At 46.0% G+C, this 19,667-nt stretch overlaps 1 protein-coding gene across 1 annotated transcript in view; it reads left to right on the top strand.

Moving 5' to 3' along the window:
* The window catches only part of ERCC6 (ERCC excision repair 6, chromatin remodeling factor), an 88,474-nt gene extending 70,498 nt beyond the window's left edge, over positions 1–17,976 (top strand). The window contains exons 11-21 of the mRNA XM_054729025.1: positions 1,279–1,395; positions 2,979–3,074; positions 8,921–9,136; positions 9,591–9,701; positions 10,094–10,213; positions 10,841–10,935; positions 12,187–12,332; positions 12,417–13,118; positions 15,043–15,247; positions 15,802–15,880; positions 17,158–17,976. Of these exons, the coding sequence (XP_054585000.1) occupies positions 1,279–1,395; positions 2,979–3,074; positions 8,921–9,136; positions 9,591–9,701; positions 10,094–10,213; positions 10,841–10,935; positions 12,187–12,332; positions 12,417–13,118; positions 15,043–15,247; positions 15,802–15,880; positions 17,158–17,580 (2,310 nt within the window). The 3' untranslated portion in view covers positions 17,581–17,976. The remainder of the gene's footprint in view (positions 1–1,278; positions 1,396–2,978; positions 3,075–8,920; positions 9,137–9,590; positions 9,702–10,093; positions 10,214–10,840; positions 10,936–12,186; positions 12,333–12,416; positions 13,119–15,042; positions 15,248–15,801; positions 15,881–17,157) is intronic.
* Positions 17,977–19,667: the final 1,691 nt, after the last annotated feature.

The raw sequence follows: 19,667 nt of genomic DNA, 5'->3' as shown, positions 1-19,667 counted from the left end.
GCCCAACACCTGCAGGCCACCCCGAGGGCCCCACCCATGCACGAATTCGTGCACCACGCCCCTAGTAAATATTAGAATCAGGAGGAAATATAATATTGATAGAATTTTGTTATCTAATGTGTATGTCATTTACATTTTGCCAGTTCTGGTAGTATCTGTGTCTCTTTAGTCTCCTTTAAGTTTGGACAGTTTCTCTAACTTTTCTTATGCTTTTGATGACCTTGACATTTTTGAAGACCATAGGCCTGTTTTTTTATAGAATGTGCCTCACTTTGGGTTTGTCTTTCATTCTTTGTGATTGGATTCAGGTTTTGCATGTTTTGGCAAAAATATCACAGAAGATAAACACACATACATGCACATACATGTATACATACTTGAGGTGTTCATAGAGTCTTTTAAATGTTAACATTTTTACTATGTTAAGTTTGTAACATGAATTTTTCTGTATTATGATCAACCTCTCATTCATTTTGCAGCTAACTTCTTAAATTTAAACTTTAGTTAGGATTTTTCTTTTTCCATTAAATAGTAATTCACTAGGTTGTTAAGCCTATGTAGATTTTTTTAATATCAATAATTTATTAAATTCTTTGTTTGCCTTTAAATGAAATGCAGAGTGGTTTCTGTGCTGTGGGTCTTTGTTTTTCTACATAGTTAATACCATCTCATGTGGCTGCTCCATTACAGAGCCATATGCTCCGTGGTAGACCTGAGCGACCTTTCATTTCTGGGATCATAGGGCTTGTCTTGAACTCACTTTCTGAAGTCTCCAAAGGGCAGTAATCTCTGCTGATTATCTGGCTGCCTCCACTGCTGCAGCTTCCCCCCTGGTTGCCGTTTGATCTTCAGCTTGCAGCGTAGCCATTCTCTTGTAGCTTTTGGAGAATATGAGATTGTAAATAGAGATTTGTTTGCAAGCAGTTTTTTCCCTAGAGGTTGGTTGGGAACCAAATAAATCTCTATTTTGGCGTTTAACTATACAGTAATAATTAAAGCAAAGTATAGAAAAGGAATAGGGTACAAAATTACCAGCTGTTCTTTTGCTTTTACATTTTGGTTAATAAGATGTGTTTTTTACTGATATTATGAAAGCTCCCACCTCCTGGAACATATTGGACTTACACTAATTTTTCCAAACCATTTCCAACCAATTTTGTATAATCATTGGTCATTCTTCTGAAAATTCTTTTTTTAAGCATTGGAATCAATTGAGATTTAGGAACAAATGCATTCCTTAAACATACAGTAATTGTGTCTCCTTTTGTCTTACTAAAGGTTAAAACTGCTTATAAGTGTGCATGCGTCTTACGAGATACCATAAATCCATACCTTCTGCGGAGAATGAAGTCAGATGTCAAGATGAGTCTTTCTTTACCGGATAAAAATGAACAGGTCTGTAAATCCAGGAGTTACCAAAATATTCCTAAAGCATGGTGTACCTCTCCGTCACTCTGCGTTTCAGATGCGGAGTTGGTGAGGGTAATAGGTGTGCTTGAGGGGCTGTGGGCAGGCTGATCTGCATCTGTATATACAGGTGTGTGATAGGGCCACTGGGCATGGGGAAGACTTGAGAGGAAATTCACAGGAAGATCCCTTGACGAGGAGTGACATCATCTGACTTAGGCTTTTGAGGGATCATCCTTTTAAATTTCACCCTAGTGTCCTGTTATCTCAATAGATGACCACAACTTCTGTCCAGCATCTAAAAATAAAGGCTTTGTAGATTTGGAGTGTTGAAACTCTAAAGGATCTGGGAGATTGGTCATCAAGGCTACTTTCATGGCTGCCTCTTTGCTTCCCAGCACAACTCATCTCCAGATTTAGTTGTGGTCTTAGCACTCCCCACAGGCTCCCACCCCTGCCGGCCACTCAGGCCATAGCCCTCTGACTGCCTCCGATTCCCCATCAACCAGTGGCTGTGGTGATTCATTCTCTGCTCTGCTTCACATCCTCAGAAGTCGGTGGGGTCGTCCGATGGCCTGCCCGTCGGCACTCCCCAGTCCTCTCAATATTGCAGTGTTGCTGGATACCTTCAATATCTCTCTCCCCACCAAGAATACTGATTTAGCTTATTTGCAACACTATTTTTACTGTGGAATCCTAGAATGCCTCTTGTATTCTATGCAGTAACCAAGGCAAATTGCTTCTGATTTTTAAAAAAATGCCCCACTTTTCCTCCCATTTGCACCTGAGGCCCCTCTGCCTGAAGGTTTTCCCATCCCTCCACAAGCGCACACACAGAGGTTCCACTTGGGGACCTCACTAGGCTCCACTGGCGCCTCTCCTAGTCTGGACTCCGAGGTCGGACTTTGTCTTTCCCATCTTCGGGGTCCGCATGGCACCCGAAACAGTGATTTGCAGACTCTAGGAACCTGGTGAATAACTTGCGCAATTAACTTGCGATTGAGAGGGGAGGCTTTTCTGTTGCCATTTTTAAAGGACTGAAATATGAATTTAAGAAATTAAGAATTATATACACTCGGGTTCTGTTTTAGAAGGATTACTCAGGTGGTGTTTGCAAACATTGAAGAGGAAAGAAAATGGAGGAAGGGCATGAATCAGCCAGTCCCTGCAGAGTCCTTGGGAGCAGAGGTGTGGGCCTGACCTGAGGCACGGGGGCATCATGGGAGGTGAGCCTCCCGGCACGTGATGGCTAAGATGGAGAAGCTCAGCACCTGGTCCTGAGCTCTCCTGTGAGCAGGAAGCCAGTCGTCAGGGACTCTCAGGACAGTGGGGTGGGGACCAGGAGGTGGACAGATGACAGAAATAGGGGTTGATGAGAGGAGGGAACTGTACTCATTGTTCATTTCTGAGATGTGGCTTCATTTTGTTTTATAAACAAGAGATACATTGTTAAAATTGCATACATTGTGCTGTTGGATTAGGAAATTTCATTGATATTTTAATTATTTTATTCTGTTAAAATGTTTTTTGAAATTACAGGGGTTTTTTTTGTTTTATTTTCTCCCCCATAGGTCTTATTTTGCCGTCTTACAGATGAGCAACATAAAGTCTATCAAAATTTCATTGATTCCAAAGAAGTTTACAGAATTCTCAATGGAGAGATGCAGGTCAGTAAAGTGAGAGAAGCTAGAGAAAGGAAGGGAAGCGGGGAAAGAACAGATATCAGCACCGGTCAGCGGATCACTGTCTCTCGCTCTCTCTTTTTTTATTTTTGTTTGTTTAATCCTCACCTGAGGATATTTTTTCCATTGCTTTTTCAGAGAGAGTAGAAGGAAGGGGGAGAGAGACAGAGAAAGCGAGAGAGGGAGGGAAGAGAGAGAGAGAGAGAGAGAGAGAGACAGAGAGAGAGAGAGAGAGAGAGAGAGAAGAAACATCGATGTGAGAGAGATACATAACTGGCCTCTGCACACATACTGACCCGGGCACGGGGAGCAAACCTGCAACCCAGGGACATGCCCTTTACCGGGAATTGAACTCGTGGCCCTTTAGTGCACAGGCCGACACTAACCACTGAGCCATGACTGCCAGGGCATCACAGTTACACTCTTGAAAACATTTTGGTGCAAACCTTCACTTCATTTAGAACCTTTACCAGAAGTAAGAGACCACGGCTACACTCCGCACGCTCCCTTTCGTCTGTGCGGAGTGCTGTTAAGACTTGAACCCAGCACCGGGGGGTCTAGTGGGAGAGCAGCTCTAGATGACAGATCTGATGGTGAGTCCTTTGGGGGCTGCTGATCCATGCAGGATGCGGGGAGCAGTCTTGGCCTGCTGGGGTTACTAGGCGCCTAGAGGAAGAACTATCATTATACATTTTTCTGTGATAACAATTTAGTTATTGGCAATACTCATCAGTCTGTGAGGAAATGTCTGTTCAGTAAGTGTATGTAGTAGGTTTATAATCAGCAATTAAGTCTAAAGCTTCATGTAAACTATTCAACGTGTTTGTGTTTCAGAATCTTACATGTGGTTTATTTATTTGACATGGAAGACTTGCGTAATCCTTGACCTGTTCTCATTGGAGTAGCACGGTGTGCTCCCAGGTGCACACTCCTGCTTATCTGTGGGCAGACAGAGATGAGTGCAGGGACAGGGCTACCGGGCTCTGTGGCATCTGCATGCTTTTTCCTCCAGGTTAAGTCACTTCAGTTCTTTTCTTATTTTATTTTTTGTTGATCCTCATCCAGGGAAGTTTTTCCCATTGATATTTTAGAGAGAGTATAAGGGAAGGAAGGAGGGCGAGAGAGGGAGAAAAAGAGAGAGAGAAACATCGATGTAAGAGACACATCAATTGGTTGCCTCCTGTACACACTCTGACTCAGGGGCCGGTGATGGAACCTGCAATCCAGGTACCCATGCCCTTGACCCGGAATTGAACCCGCAACCCTTCAGTGCAGGGACTGATGCTCTAACCACTGAGAACACTAGGTCTCACAATTTCTTATTTTGTCTTCTATTGGAGGTTTGTTAAATCATTCACATTTATTCATCTCTCCTAAATCTCCCCTAATCTTCAGGTGCCTCCAAGTCTTGAGGCCTTACATGGTCTAGATCTGCACTATCCAGTAGATACAGGATAGGAGCCACGTGTGTGATTAAAGTGTTCCAGTAGTCACTTAAAAAAGGTGAAGAAAGATGGCGAAATCAGTTTTAATCATACATTTATTGAACCTGATATATCCAAAATGTTTTAATATGTAATCAATAATTGAGATATTTACTCTTTTTTTTTTTTTTCGTAGTTAAGTCTTCAAAATTGGGTAATTGACCCTTAACTCAGGGGTTGGGGTGCTAGTACCCACCCCACACAAAAATCTGCTTTTAACTTTTGACTCCTCAAAAACTTAACTACACTGAGTGGCCAGATTATTATGATCTCTGAACGCATAATAATCTGGCCACGTGTGTGTGTGTGTGTGTGTGTGTGTGTGTGTGTGTGTGTGTGTATTAGAGGCCCAGTGCATGAATTCGTGCATGGGTGGGGTCCGGCCAGCCTGGCCAGGGGGAGGGGACATGGGTGGTTGGCCGGCCTGCCTGCTGGTCGAACTCCTGGTGGAGGGGACAATTGCATATTAGCATTTTATTATATAGGACTGTGGTCAGCAAACTGACTCATAAGCCACATGCGGCTCTTTGGCCCCTTGAGTGTGGCTCTTCCACAAAATACCATGGCCTGGGTGAGAAGAAGTTTAAGTTTAAAAAATTTGGCTCTCAAAAGAAATTTCAATCGTTGTACTGCTGATATTTTGCTCTGTTGACTAATGAGTTTGCCGACCACTGATAGAGGATATACACTGAGTGACCAGATTATTATGCGTTCAGAGATCATAATAATCTGGCCACTCAGTGTATAGTCGTCCCTTGGTACCTGAGGAGATTGGTTTAAGGACTCCCATAGATACCAAAATCCAAAGATGCTCGCATACCTTATATAAAATGGCACAGGACAATGCATACAGTCAGCCTTCTGCATACGTGATTCCCAGCCTTGGATCAGAAACACCGTTTCCGTCAGCGATTGGTTGAATCCAAGGATGCTAAGCCTGTGGATACGAAGGGCTGACTGATTTATTGAAAAAAGTTTGCCTTCAGTTCAAAGGGTCATTGTATGTATACTGTGGCTCCTCTCGGTTCAAACCAGCCACACTTCCTGTGCTGTGGCCACACATGGCTGTGACTGCTGTGTTGGAGGCAAGGGCTGGGGAGGAAAGATGAGTTAGGTGACACTGGGGGATTTTGACAATGTTCCTGATTTATGCAGATCCTTTATAGTGTATTTGTTGAACTGTTATTTACTGGTCAGAACTATCATAGTCTTTCACTACTGGCTCAGTTTATGACTTACCTTTTCCTACTTGAGCTTTTATACCGGGGAGTCGATGTGAATGTGCTCTGAAAACTGAGGGAGGCCCTCCTGCCAGGCATGGAGGCAGCGCTCCCCTGCTGTGTGTCCTGCAGAGTGAACCACCGCACATCTTCCCATTTGTGTGTTTCCCATGCACATACTACTTCTGATATGATACTAGTGGAAACCTCGACTCATACTAAATTATAGAACTTCTAGTGAGTCCTCAGGAGTGGACTATTTCAGTGCATTTGCAAGTTATGTGACTGATTTCTGCTAATGGAGATGGGCATGACGTTTTTTATTTTATTTTTTTTTAATTTTTAAAATTTTATTTATTGATTTGAGAGAGAAAGAAAAAACCCACATTGATTTGTTGTTTCTCTTATTTATGCATTCATCTGTTGATTCTTTTTTTTTTGTATTTTGTTAAATCTTTATTGTTCAGATTATTACAGTTGTTCCTCTTTTTTACCCCCGTAGCTCCCCTCCCACCCGGTTCCCTCCCCACCCCATGTCTTTACCCTCCCCCTCCACTGTCCTCACCCATAGGCGTATGATTTTTGTCCAGTCTCTTCCCGCACCCCCCACACCCCTTCCCCCCCCCGAGGATTATCAGTCCACTCCCTTTCTATGCCCCTGATTCTATTATATTCACCAGATTGTTCTGTTCATCAGAGTTTTTATTCACTGGATTTTTAGATTCACTTGTTGATAGATATGTATTTGTTGTTCATAATTTTTATCTTTACCTTTTTCTTCTTCTTCCTCTTCTTAAAGAATACCTTTCAGCATTTCATATAATACTGGTTTGGCGGTGATGAACTCCTTTAGCTTTTTCTTATCTGTGAAGCTCTTTATCTGCCCTTCAATTCTGAATGATAGCTTTGCTGGATAGAGTAGTCTTGGTTGTAGGTTCTTGCTATTCATCACTTTGAATATTTCTTGCCACTCCCTTCTGGCCTGCATAGTTTCTATTGAGAAATCAGCTGACGGTCGTATGGGTGCTCCCTTGTAGGTAATAACTCTTCTTCTCTTGCTGCTTTTAATATTCTCTCTTTGTCTTTTGCTCTTGGAATTTTAATTATGATGTGTCTTGGTGTGGTACTCTTTGGATTCCTTTTGTTTGGGGTTCTGTGCGCTTCCTGGACTTGTAAGTCTATTTCTTTCACCAGGTGGGGGAAGTTTTCGGTCATTATTTCTTCAAATAGGTTTTCAGTATCTTGCTGTCTCTCTTCTTCTGACACCCCCATAATTCTGATGTTGGTACGCTTGAAGTTGTCCCTGAGCTTCCTTACACTATCTTCATATTTTTGGATTCTTTTTTCTTTTTGCTTTCCCAGTTGGGTGTTTTTTGCTTCTTTGTATTTTAAATCTTTGACTTGATTCTTGCAGTCCTCCAGTCTGCTGTTGGATCTCTGTATATATTTTTTATTTTTTATTTCATTCAGTGTATGCTTAATTTCTAGTTGGTCCTTTTTCTTATCCTTGAGGGTCTTGCTAAATTTATTGGCCTTTTCTAGAAAATTCTTGAAAAACCTTATAACCGTGGTTTTGAACTCTATATCCAGTAGTTTGCTTCCCTCCTTTTCTTTCATTTGTGACCTGTTTTTTTGTCTCCGCATTTTGGCTGCTTCCCTGAGTTGATAGAGTGGCTTTGTGTGCTAGGTGTCCTATAAGGCCCAGTGGCTCAGCCTCCCCAGTTACCTGAGGTGGACATGCTTGGTGCACCCCTTTGTGGGCTGTGTGCACAGTCTTGTTGTAGTTAAGCCTTGATTGTTGTTGGTATCACTGGGAGGAATTGACCTCCAGGCCAACTGGCTGTGAGGATCAGCTGTGTCTTCGATGGGAGAACTTCTGTGCTGGAGACACCCTTATGAGGCAAGATTTGCTTCAGTGTGGCTTTGGTGCTCACTGAGTCTGCCCCCTGAGTGTGTCCCTTATGGATCTGAGGAGTTGTAATCTGGATGGTCCTACTCTGTCTCCTGGGTATATTGGCTCTTGGATCTCCAAAGAGATGCTATTTTAACCTCTGCCGTTGGCCACCCAGCAGGAGCTACGGAGAGATCTGCAGATTCCTCTTCTTTGTTTGGGTTTTGGAGATGCCCAGATGAGGCCCAGCTGTGAAGCAATGCAAGCTTCTGTGGGGCCTTGGGCCTTCTTTTGGATGTTCTGGGTCTCTCTGACTCAGCTGCAGTTTGTTAGGTAAGTTTAGATTTCAAAGGACCAGGCCATTCATATGCAAAAGCCTCTGCACACAGCTGGGTGGGGGCAGAGTCTCAGGGCAAACAGCAATGGCTTCCCTAAGAGGCCCCCGGGTCTCAGTGTCCCTTGGTTATCACTGCAAGCACCTCTGAGAGAAAGGCGCCCTCGAGTTCCGCCCACTGCCAGACAATCCAGTTTCTCCCCATATGAGTCTGGGTCCCCAGAGTCTCGCCCGGAACTGGAGTTCAGAGCAGTCGGGAGCTTGTGTCTCCCTCCTGATTGAGAAAGCCAGCCTCGTACTCAGTTGCCAGCCCTTTCCGCGCACGCCTCCATACCTCTGCACTTTATTTCCACAGCTACTCTGAGTCTCAGTGTGCTTTTCTCTTCCCTTCTAGTTGTAGAATTTCCACTTAGCCAGCCTCTCCTGTGGTTCTGGATGATGTCCGTTTTGTCTTTTAGTTGTAGTTTTGAAGTGGTTGTGCGAGGCAGCAAGTTCAGGTGTTTACCTGTGCTGCCATCTTGGTTTCTCTTGACGTTTTTTATTTGTACGTAAAAGATGAGTCAGTTTTATAGATCACGTTTTTCTGATGCTGTGAGCTGCACACCTTTTCTTCTAGTGAGGGAAATAGATAATCAGTAATTGAATATGACCCCCACAGACATGTTTGGCCCAGTAGAATTTTTTTGTTTCTGGAGAACTTGCCCTATCAGGAAAAGAAGTTGACTGAAGGTTAATTTCTTCTAGCTCCTCATATGCTGTGGTTAGGGAGGAAGCTAAGAAGCGAGTGAAGAATTCCTTCTTAATCTGCGTTCCGTATTGAACAGCCTCCTCCCCTCCTTCCTGAGCGACTGTGAGTTTACACCAAGTCCTCTATAGAGTGCACATGTTCTTTTATGCCCTAGGTTTTCTCTGGACTGGTAGCCCTGAGGAAAATCTGCAACCACCCTGATCTCTTTTCTGGAGGCCCCAAGACTCTCAGAGGCATTTCCGATAATGAACCAGAGGAAGATCAGTTTGGATACTGGAAACGTTCTGGGAAAATGATCGTTGTTGAGTCCTTGTTGAAGATATGGCACAAGCAGGGCCAGCGAGTACTGCTGTTTTCCCAGTCAAGGCAGGTGAGCCGACAAAGCTCATGCAGGAGCCAAGTTGGTTCTTTACGGCTTATAATTCAAAATACAGAATATAATCTAAAGTAAGGATCCCCTCAGCAGCTCTACCTGCTGATACTGGGGTGGCAGCCTGCTAATCCCTTTGGGAGCTTAGATCTCTCTCTCTCTCTAGATTTGGCGCCCAGAAGTTGGCTTTAAAAAAGGCTTAGTTACCATGTGATTCTGGGTCTGGGCGAGTTTGGACCTGAACTCAAATAAATGCCCAGCTATTTACAAAACTTATAAAAATTAACAGCAGGGAAATCCCAAAAATACTCGTAGCAATTTATGTCCCTCAAAGCAAGAAACCCTTTTAATGTGACTGTTGGGAAGGTGTGGCTGTTTACACAAATGTGAAAGCACTCACAGAAGCGTGCATTTAATTTTTAAACTCTTATCCCCCACCCTCTCTCCCAAACAGATGTTGGACATACTTGAAGTCTTTCTTAGAGCCCAGAAGTATTCCTATCTCAAAATGGATGGTACCACGACCATAGCTTCAAGACAGCCACTGATCACAAGATACAACGAGGTGACCAGTGACTGGCAGTGATGCCCAAGCTGCTGCTGAGTGCAGGGCAGGCGTGCCACCCCGCCTGAGCGTGCTGGGTCTGGGTTGGGCAGCAGGGGGAGCGGGAGTTTTTGCTTTTAACTCTGCATTTCTTGATTATTGATGTGTGTGTCTGTGTGCCTTTAAAATTATTAATGTGTATATATTTTTTCTTGAAAACCAAACTTTTACATGTCAACTAATATTGCTATTAAGAGTGGGAGTTGTGAGATGGCATCTTTGACTGACCAGGTCTCTAGTCCATAGCCCATTCCTTATATCAGGGCCATTGCCCGTGGGTGGAGTAGGGGCGGCAGAGGGGAAGAGTCTCTCTGTCCTAAGTGTGTGCACTCATGTTGTGTGTCTTACTCTAGGACACGTCCATATTTGTGTTTCTTCTGACCACTCGGGTGGGCGGCCTCGGAGTCAACCTGACGGGGGCCAACAGAGTCATCATCTACGACCCCGACTGGAACCCAAGCACAGACACGCAGGTCAGTTTATGTTTTAAAAGGAGTGTGTTGGAGACATAGTTGGCCCTTGAACGACATGGGTTTGAACTGCGTGAGTTCACTTACCTGAGGCTTTTTAAAAATAAGTACAGTAAATGTCCTTTGTCTTCTTTATGATTTTCTTTTCTCCAGCTTACTTTATTGTGAGACTACAGTATATCGTACATACAACATACACAGCATGTGTTTATGTTAGGGGTCAGCTTCAGCAGTGGGCTGTCAGCAGTTAGGCTTTGGAGTGAAGTTGCCTCGGGTTTTTGTGCGAGTCAGCGGGTCAGCAGTCGGTGACGGGCCGCACCGGGGTGCCCGCCGGGCCCTGCGAGCTCTGCGCTCGTGCTGCTGCTGGGCTTCGGCCTGAGGAGGACGCGCCTCTGTTCGCTCGCAGCCTCCATCACCAGGTCTGGGAAGGGAATGCCACAGACTCACCGTTCTTCAGGCAGAGACTGCGGTCTCTCTGTCACTTGCCTGTTTGTCTTCCTAACAGGCCTGAGGTGTGTGAGCCTCATTAGCCCGCACTCTGACTGGGAGCGGAGGGCAGCACCCAGCCCCCTCTCCTTACCCGGTGCTTGTCGTTGGGAGGGCCCTGCTGACGCGTGCTCTCTGCCGCAGGCCCGGGAGCGCGCGTGGAGGATCGGCCAGAGGAAGCAGGTGACGGTGTACCGGCTCCTCACGGCGGGCACCATCGAGGAGAAGATCTACCACCGGTCAGTGCTGGGCCCGCTCCCGCGCGCGTGTGTGGGTCAGAACCCTCCGCCCGGGCGGGCAGGCATCTATAAAGCAATGGTGGCTATAACGTGAGGGATGATGCAGTTCTTGAATTTTTTGTTTTGTTTTTATATATATATTGTTTTACTAAAATAAGCCTTATTTTAGTTTTTTAAAATGGCTTATTGTGAGTTGTTTAAAAGGTGTCTTTGAACATGGTCATTGTTCTACTTTACTAAACGTCAAGGACTGCTTCTGTTTTAACTTAATACTATTGTTATTTGAAAGAAATTTTCCTGCCTACTGTAGTGTGCCATCTTTTTTTCAGAAAAATTTTAAGACGTGCCAGAATTGAAATGCTAACAATATTGGTATTTCACATAGCATGTGGGTGTGACTGGCGTGGGTGTTCTGTTCACGTTGGCTCTGATGCCCCGTAGAGGAAGGTTGACCAGGACACCTGTTTCCTCCTCCATCTTTCTCCCTGTGAAGAGGAGGGATTTGAGCAAGGAGCACCTACACAGTGGGATGGAGATATTGCCAGTTTCGCCCCTCCCCTGCTGAAGACTATTGAGCCACAGCCCAGCTCCTAAAGGGAGGCCCCTGCTCTCCACCAGGTGCTGGGCCACCTGTGGGACCGTGCCTGCTCTTCAGGGGCCTGGCTGTGAGAGGGCTGGAGACCAGTTGAGTCCTGAGAGGGAGAGCTCTCCGCTTAGAAATACACGCCTTCGCCTGAAGAATAAGCCACTAAGCGGGGAGGGCTGCTTTATGGAGGGATCTGGGCAAGAGTGACAGTGGCCTGGTGCTTTAGCGTGGGGTGTGGCTCAGTAGGTGGAAGCTGGTGAGGTAGCTCCGTGTGAAAACTGCAAAGCCCAGGCGGGGTTTGCTGAGCCGTCGTGGGAAGGGCCTGTTCAGGAGTCCGGGGCCGGCTTCTGCAGCGTAGACAGGCTGTGCGCCACCTGCTTGTGTGGAAAAAGGTGTTTCTTGGAATGTGATGAATCTTGGAAGTTGCAGAAACCCGTGGGGTATAAAGAATAATAAGGTATTATTTCTAACTACATTCTGTAACACATGGGAGACCACTGATGTTTTGTGTACTTTTGGAATGGTAATGTCCAAGGCTAGAAGTTCTAGGCATTGTTTTGACACCTGTACAGCCGCAGTTATCATGTCTCTCTTACATTGTTTTATCATTAGCATTTGAGGTAGAGCTAAATATTGTTTCATACCAGTTTACTTTTTATCTTCAGACAAATCTTCAAGCAGTTCTTGACAAATCGAGTGCTAAAGGATCCGAAGCAACGGCGGTTCTTCAAGTCCAATGACCTCTATGAGCTGTTCACTCTGACGAGTCCTGATGCATCCCAGGGCACTGAAACAAGTGCTATTTTTGCAGGTATTGCAGAAGGTCGTTTAACTTGAAGGAATAACTGATATAAGAATTATAAAATGTAACATAAGTGTGTTTTTCCTTTTACAGGAACTGGCTCAGATGTTCAAACACCCAAACGCCACTTAAAAAGAAAACTTCAGCTGGCCTTTGGAACAGACCATAACATTCCAATATGCAAAAGGTTCCCTGATTCTAATGCACCTGCCAGCGATGGCACAGCATCAGCAGAGAAATCCGCAGCTGTAGGAGCAGCAGTAAATGCAGTGCCTTCTAATCAAGGTGACCCTTTGCGAGAGGCCCCTCAGACACCCGGCACTGGAGCTCGCGGTGACAGACTTGCTGAGGAGACAGACGCGGTGTGTCGACTGGAGGACTCACCAGTGCCGAGTGCAGAGGGGCAGTGCTCACGTTCTCCAGGAACCAGTGACACGGGCAGGACGTCTGGCGGGGAAAGGATCGGTGAAAAGCAGGGTCTTTCTGACAAAAGAGAAAGCTGCCAGGTCCAAACTGAACCTCTTTGGGAGAATGGACAAATGGACAATAACTTCTACAAGCACAAGTCGAAAACAAAGCATAGTGTGGCAGAAGAAGAGACCCAGGAGACGCTTCCGAGGCCAAAGCAAAAGCCTAAGAGCTCCAAGAGCCGCAGAGACGCCAAGTTTGAAGGAACTCGAATTCCACACCTTGTGAAGAAAAGAAAGTACCGGAAGCAGGACAGTGAAAACGAGCAGGAGAGCACGCAGCAGAACCATGATGACTATGTTCTAGAGAAGCTTTTCAAAAAATCAGGTAATCCACTCTGGCCGGTGTTGGCTCAGTGGTTAGTGTCGGCCTGTGCACCGTGGAGTCCCAAGTGCCATTCCTGGTCAAGGGCATGTACCTGGGTTGCAGGTTCAATCCCTGGCCCTGGTTGGGGCGTGTGCGGGAGGCAACCAATAGATGTGTCTCTCACATCGATGTTTCTTGCTCTCTCTCTCCCTCTCTCCCTCTCTGCCTCTCTTCCTCTCTCCCTCTCTCCCTCTCTGTCTCTCTCCCTCTCTCCCTCTCTCCTTCTCTCCTTCTCTCCTTCTCTCCTTCCCCCCCCCCCCCCCCACATATATACACTACTCCTCTCTCCTCCCTTTCACGCTATCTAAAAATCAATGGAGAAAAATATCCTTGGGTGAGGATTAACAAATAAACAAAAGTCAGGCAGTCCAGTGCTGAGTTTGCCACAGGTGTGCTGGGGACCGAGCACGAGCAGGCCGCTTCTAGCAGTAGCAGCCTCTACTCACAGTGCTGTCTGCTGGAAGTAACTTTTTCTTCTAAAATTAAGATTTGAAATTTATTGACATTTTTGAAAATTACATTCACTTCTCCCTTTTGAAGACCTAGGATTTGAAACTTGGGAGAACAATAGCACTTGACATAACCACTTACAGGAGGGGTGCACTGCTTTAAATGGATTTGTCCTGTCTGAACATTAATAGGAAATTTCCCTACATGTTATATTTATCTGATTTTCCAACCACGGGAGATTGCAGCAACGGCGGGCGCGGCGGGTGTGTGTGTGTGTGTGTGTGTGTGTGTGTGTGTATGGCCAGAGGCAGGCATCTGGAAGCAGGAAAGCTGATGGCTAACGTCAAGGGAGAACAATTAGGAAGGAGTCTCAGCAATGTCAGGACCCTGGGGACAGGCAGTCCTGCCAGCTTAGTCGTCCGTGGGGTGTGGTCCTGTTTAGGCCTGAACGGGTCGCTGGCATGGTCCTCTGTTCAAGGAGGCAGCTTAGCATGGCATTTCAGAGAGAAACCGTCGGGGCCTGATGCTTTCCTGTAACTTGTTAACTCTGCCTTTTCTGCAGTTATTGGTCTGTTTTCCTAGCAAATTATCTGTTTTGTCTAGTTTTCAAGTTCATTTGCCTAGAGACATAGAAAATACTCTTGAAATGTTTCTTTTTAATTTACTTCTTTTTCAAGATAATTTCCCTCTTGTCATTTCTAATTTTCTATGTCCCCCACACACCTTCCTTTTTTCTTGATCAAGTTAAGCTAGTAGTTTGCCCATTTTGTGATTTTTTTTTTTTTTAGTAAACCAAGATTTTGATTTATTAATTAGATCCATGATTGTTCTCTACTTCATAATTTTTGCTTTTATCTTCATTATGCTTTTGTTTTTATTGTGTTTTGGTGAATTTTTTTGCTTACTTTTTATAAAACCATTTGACTTGGAAATGTAGTTCTTGTATTCATTTATTTTTATTGATATAAGTATTTAGGGCTATGAATTTTTCACTAATAACTACATTAAATTAGTCTAATATGTAATATTTTCTTGGTTATTACATTTTAGAAATTCTATAATTCTGGTTTATATTTTTCCCTTCAATAAAGAATTTTTTTTCTCTTGATTGATTCAGAAAGATAGCTTTATTGAGATATAATTCATATACCATCCCATAGAAGCTTTTAAAATTTCCAGATAGGTGGGAAGAGGTGATGTTGAAGTTATGATCGAAGCATCATGCTTCCATCGTTGTAAAACAGGGATAGTGATCGGCCCTAGCTCATACCATGTGGTGAAGGTAAGTAGCCACAGCGTGTAAGTGTCTGGGTCTCAGTAAATAAAAATACTCATTGTTTTCCTCTACCTACAACATGCTAGACTGTACAGAAGAAAAACGGCGCTTGTGTCCCACCTGAACTAACACGTTTCCTGTTTCCCATGTTCTTGCTAGTTGGCGTGCACAGTGTCATGAAGCACGACGCCATCATGGATGGAGCCAGCCCCGATTATGTGCTGGTGGAGGCGGAGGCCAACCGAGTGGCCCAGGACGCCCTGAAGGCACTGCGGCTCTCCCGTCAGCGGTGTCTGGGAGTGGCGTCCGGCGTTCCCACCTGGACCGGCCGCCGGGGCGTTTCCGGTGCACCAGCGGGAGCAAGGTGAGGAGTGCTGCCCTGCCGCGCTGGGCGAGGGCCAGGCTGTCCCGGGCAGTCAGGGCAGGCGGGGCTCCCGCTCTCCTGCGGGGGAAAGCCTCAGGGAGGGACGGCCAGCCAGCTTGTGGGACTCAGCGAAACACATTTGTAGCCTTACCTTCTTGGCTTTTGTCCCTGCTTTCCAAAGACAAGCTTTCCGGGGAGGGAGGGCTGTTTTGTTAAAACCAGGAGGAGATGCGGAATCACGGTTAAGCCTCATAAGACATCTCGCCAGCTCCACGGTCGGCGTGGCTGTGCTGCTCAGTCCACTCTCCTGGGAGGGCTCTCCTCCCCGGGAGGAGGCAGTGGCCCGTGTGCTGAACACGCATGTGGAGGGGTTCTTGCTCGAGAAGCAGCAGTTCTTCCCAGGAGAATGGAGTGGAGGAAAGGCGGGGCCATGGCTGTGAAAGAGGAGTCACGCAGAAAAACGTTTTCCAGGCGGAGTTTAGTTGTTGAAAAGGCATTTTCACCTCTTCGTCACAAAAACCAACACTTTATCTGTGATTCTTTTCCTTATTTAGGAGTAGATTTGGTCAGAAAAGGAATTCCAGCTTCTCGGTGCAGCGTCCTTCTTCGACGGCCCCGAAGCAGAAAGGCCAGGTAATGTGGTAGCCTGTCTCTTTCCACCTGGGAGACTGATTGCATTCCCAGGGAAATGTAACCCGATTCGGATGTGAAAGAAGTCGCTGGCTAAAGCCACCTGCGATTTGTGCTGTCTGCTCTGATTTATGAACCACTTTATTCGAATCTAAAAGGCCAGCTAACTCCCTAACAGAAAAAGTCTTTAACCCACAATCTGGAACAAATTCTCTATTTTTCCTTGAGAAAGGTAATGTGTGTGTGTCATGGGGGGCGGCGGGGGGAGTCAGACAGGGATCGGTGACAGGTGGGAGGCGTGGCCCAGGCAGCCTGCTCCACCCGGAGGCTCAGTGCTTCCAAAGACCACTGCCCTCTAGAACAAAGGCCTGGGATGCTGGCATTCACCAGCTGCCGGAGCTCTGCCGGTCTCTCCCACGAGGGCAGCCGGGCCTCACCCCCTCGGGCCTCGCCCCCTCAGTGCTCTCTGGTCTTCTGGTTAAGGGCTATGCTACTGACAACCTTTGGAACTGCCAGGTTCAGACTCCTATTTTAGATTAATACGAATAGAGAACCTTTGTTTGTTTTTTGTTTTAAATTTTTTAATTATACTTTTCTTTTTTAAAAATATATTTTACTGATTTTTTACAGAGAGGAAGAGAGAGGGATAGAGAGTTAGAAACATCGATGAGAGAGAAACATCGATCAGCTGCCTCCTGCACACCCCCTACTAGGGATGTGCCCGCAACCAAGGTACATGTCCTTGACCGGAATCGAACCTGGGACCTTTCAGTCCGCAGGTTGACGCTCTATCCACTGAGCCAAACCGGTTTCAGCGAACCTTTGTTTTTAAGGTAACACATGAGGTATAAATTAGTAAAGAATAAAATGATAACAAGTGAAGAAGAAGAAGTACAGCTCAATATTGTTCCTATCCCACAGTGCCAGCCTAGACCGGGATAGATTTGGGAGGAAGAGCAGGAGAAGCCCACGGAACTCAGCCTTCCTGGAGGCAGTTTCCTGGTGCCTGCTCCCCGGCCCCTCTGCTCCCTCTGTCCTCATCACGCAGAGCGGCCACCGAGTGACTGGTGTGGCTTTGGGAGTTTTCTTGTTGTTGGTTTAATACGGATGGATTTAGATGGTGACTCTCCTTTCCCTCTGTGGTATCTGGTGTCTCATTCTTTCCCCACGAACTGGACCCCTGGCCCGGCACCCATGTACTGTATCCCTCGGAGCTCTGGGGAGATTAGTGGCCGCAGTTGGACGTTAGACGTACCAGTGCCGTGCTCTTCCTTCTGCAGGACGGCATCGTGAACAAGGGTGGGAAAGACCACATTTCGGAGCATTTTAGCGGAAACGTGGAAGCTGTGGAGTCCTCGTCCGGGGCCCTCGCGTCGTCCTCACTGTTGGCTAAAATGAGAGCCAGGAACCACCTGATTTTGCCAGAGCGGCTGGAAAGTGAAAACGTGCCCCCTCACGAGGCTTGCGCCGCGCCGCCCTCCTGCACGGAGCACGACGACCTCCTGGTGGAAATGAGGAACTTCATTGCCTTCCAGGCCCAGGTGGACGGCCAGGCCAGCACGCAGGAGCTTCTGCAGGAGTTCGAGCCCAAGTTAACAGTGTCCCAGTCTTGTGTCTTTCGAGAACTGTTGAGAAACCTCTGCACTTTTCATAGAACTTCTGGTGGGGAAGGAATTTGGAAACTCAAGCCAGAATACTGCTGATTAACATTAATTTCTAAACTTTTAATTGTCTTTCCAGTGGCGATTTCCAATAATTATGACTAGTGCTCACGTCTGTCAGCAGAGGTTGGCTGCATTTGATGTTTACTTGAATGATAGCTACCTCATAGTTAAAACTTTAAGGAAGAAGAAATTCTGTGGGACTTAAAGGATTTATAAGCACAGGGGTGATTTTTTTGATGCTATGAATTATGTTATAAAACCGCGGGCCTGACAGTCCTCGGACACGTTGTTCCTTTTCCCAAAAGCCGCTGTCCCCGAGCACGCTGCTGCTCATCGAGAAGTCTGTGACCGGAATCGCAAGAGTTCTTTTCTTGCACTAAAACATGTCTTCTGTTCGGTGGGACCTGCTCAATAAATTAATTCAGCAATATCTGACAACAGCATTATTTTTGGTGCTTAACTTTTTAAAATGTTTAAATTTATCATTTGCCACCCCAAAAAAGATGAGATTTATCTTTTGCATCATCTTAATTGCTGATAAATAGTCTTTCTTTTAAGGTGCTGTTGAATTGGCAGGTATTCTTGTTAGTAAAGCATGAAATAGCCTGAGATAAACAAGACGTGTTTGTAGAAAGTTGTAGTGTACTCGGTTTTATAGCAAGCAAAGTCCCTACCGTGACTGTTGGTTTTAGGAAAATGAAATGTTATCTTCAAAAACAAAAACAAAAAAGCAAGCAGAACCAAAAGTAAGTACAGATAGCACAGCCAACACACACGCGCGAACAAACAGCACTCCAGAGCCCTCCCGGATCTGCCGTGGATGCTGGATGCTGCGCGGGAGCCATCCCAGCCCTCTGCTGTGCTGGGAGGTGACCTCGGATTCCTTTCCGTGGTGCTGGTGGCCTTGTGTCAGGCAGCACTGCTCTCCGCAGGGGTCTGGCCTTCGCCTTGGTGGTGGCGCTCCTGTGAGAGAGGTGGTTTCAGCTGCTCTTTCTGGCTGTTATCCCTGTGCTTGCAGTTCTCTGATGGTGCTTTTTGAACCTGTTTGTTTTCTTAGCCTGTTTTTCCTTGTTTCCTTCTCATTGTTACATTAAGCTCTCAGCTTTGAAGTCTTTTAATTTTTGTTTGTTTGTTTGTTTAGAGAGCGTGGAAGGGAGGGTAGGAGGGGGAAGAGAGAAACATCTGATGGTTGCCTCCTGCATGTAGCCCTACTGGGACCCTTCAGTGCAGGGCCAGCACTCTAACCACTGAGCAACAATGGCCATGGCCTGAAGTCTTCTCTGAAAGTCATTATATTTCTAGATTTTTTGTTCTAGAGCTGTTCAGTGCTACATGTTTGTTTCTTGGATTTGTGTTCTCTGGCTTGCTGTTCGTCCTCTCATTTCCTGTATTATGCTGGCTTTCCCCCCGTCCCACGCCTGCTGAAAGAGCAGCTGTGTCCAGGTCTTCTGTACGCTCCTCCCTGCCACCACGAGAGGGGCTTGGGCATGGGCGTGGGGGCGGGAGCTCTGCGGGGCAGCAGGCAGCTCTGGGGGAGGACGTGTGTTACTTTTTCACCTGAGGTTCTGGTCAGTAGGCTGGGCCAGGACCCTCCACTTTGGCAGGAGAAGTCGAGTCGCGATTACCACAGGGGTTTTCTGCTGTTCTGGGGGGATTCTGGCTTGCTCATTTCTTTTTCTATTTATAGAGCAATTCCATATATATCAGAGGAGAAAGGTTCTATATTTCCCTCATTCGCCATCATTATCTAGAAGTCATGGAAGGGATTTTTAAACTGGAGTACTTGGCTCAGAAGGGAGCCCAGCTCATGACTGTTCTGATTCTGAGAAGTCCTCTGGTATTTTTATTTTTGTAGTCATTAGCCTAGAAGAGAACTGTGTCCCCTTGTTCAGAGATTGAAGTCCTGATGCAGTTAGTCAGTGGGAAGTGTGTGGGCATCATACGCTGTTTGAAATCTACACTGTTCTCCTTTCTTTACTAATAAAGTTGTATCTGGACAGATGCTGCCCAGCTAAAGGCTGTTTCCAAGCCTCTTACAGTAATTGTGGCCACACGACCAGGCAATGGACGTGAGTAGACCTTCCAGATTAGGTCTTTAACTAAAGAGTTGGGTGTACAATCCTGTC

The sequence above is a fragment of the Eptesicus fuscus genome, chromosome 17 (assembly GCF_027574615.1).
Source record: "Eptesicus fuscus isolate TK198812 chromosome 17, DD_ASM_mEF_20220401, whole genome shotgun sequence".
Lineage (NCBI taxonomy): Eukaryota > Metazoa > Chordata > Mammalia > Chiroptera > Vespertilionidae > Eptesicus > Eptesicus fuscus.
Note: the sequence above shows the minus strand (reverse complement) of the source record. Positions and strands in the feature narration are given on the sequence as shown.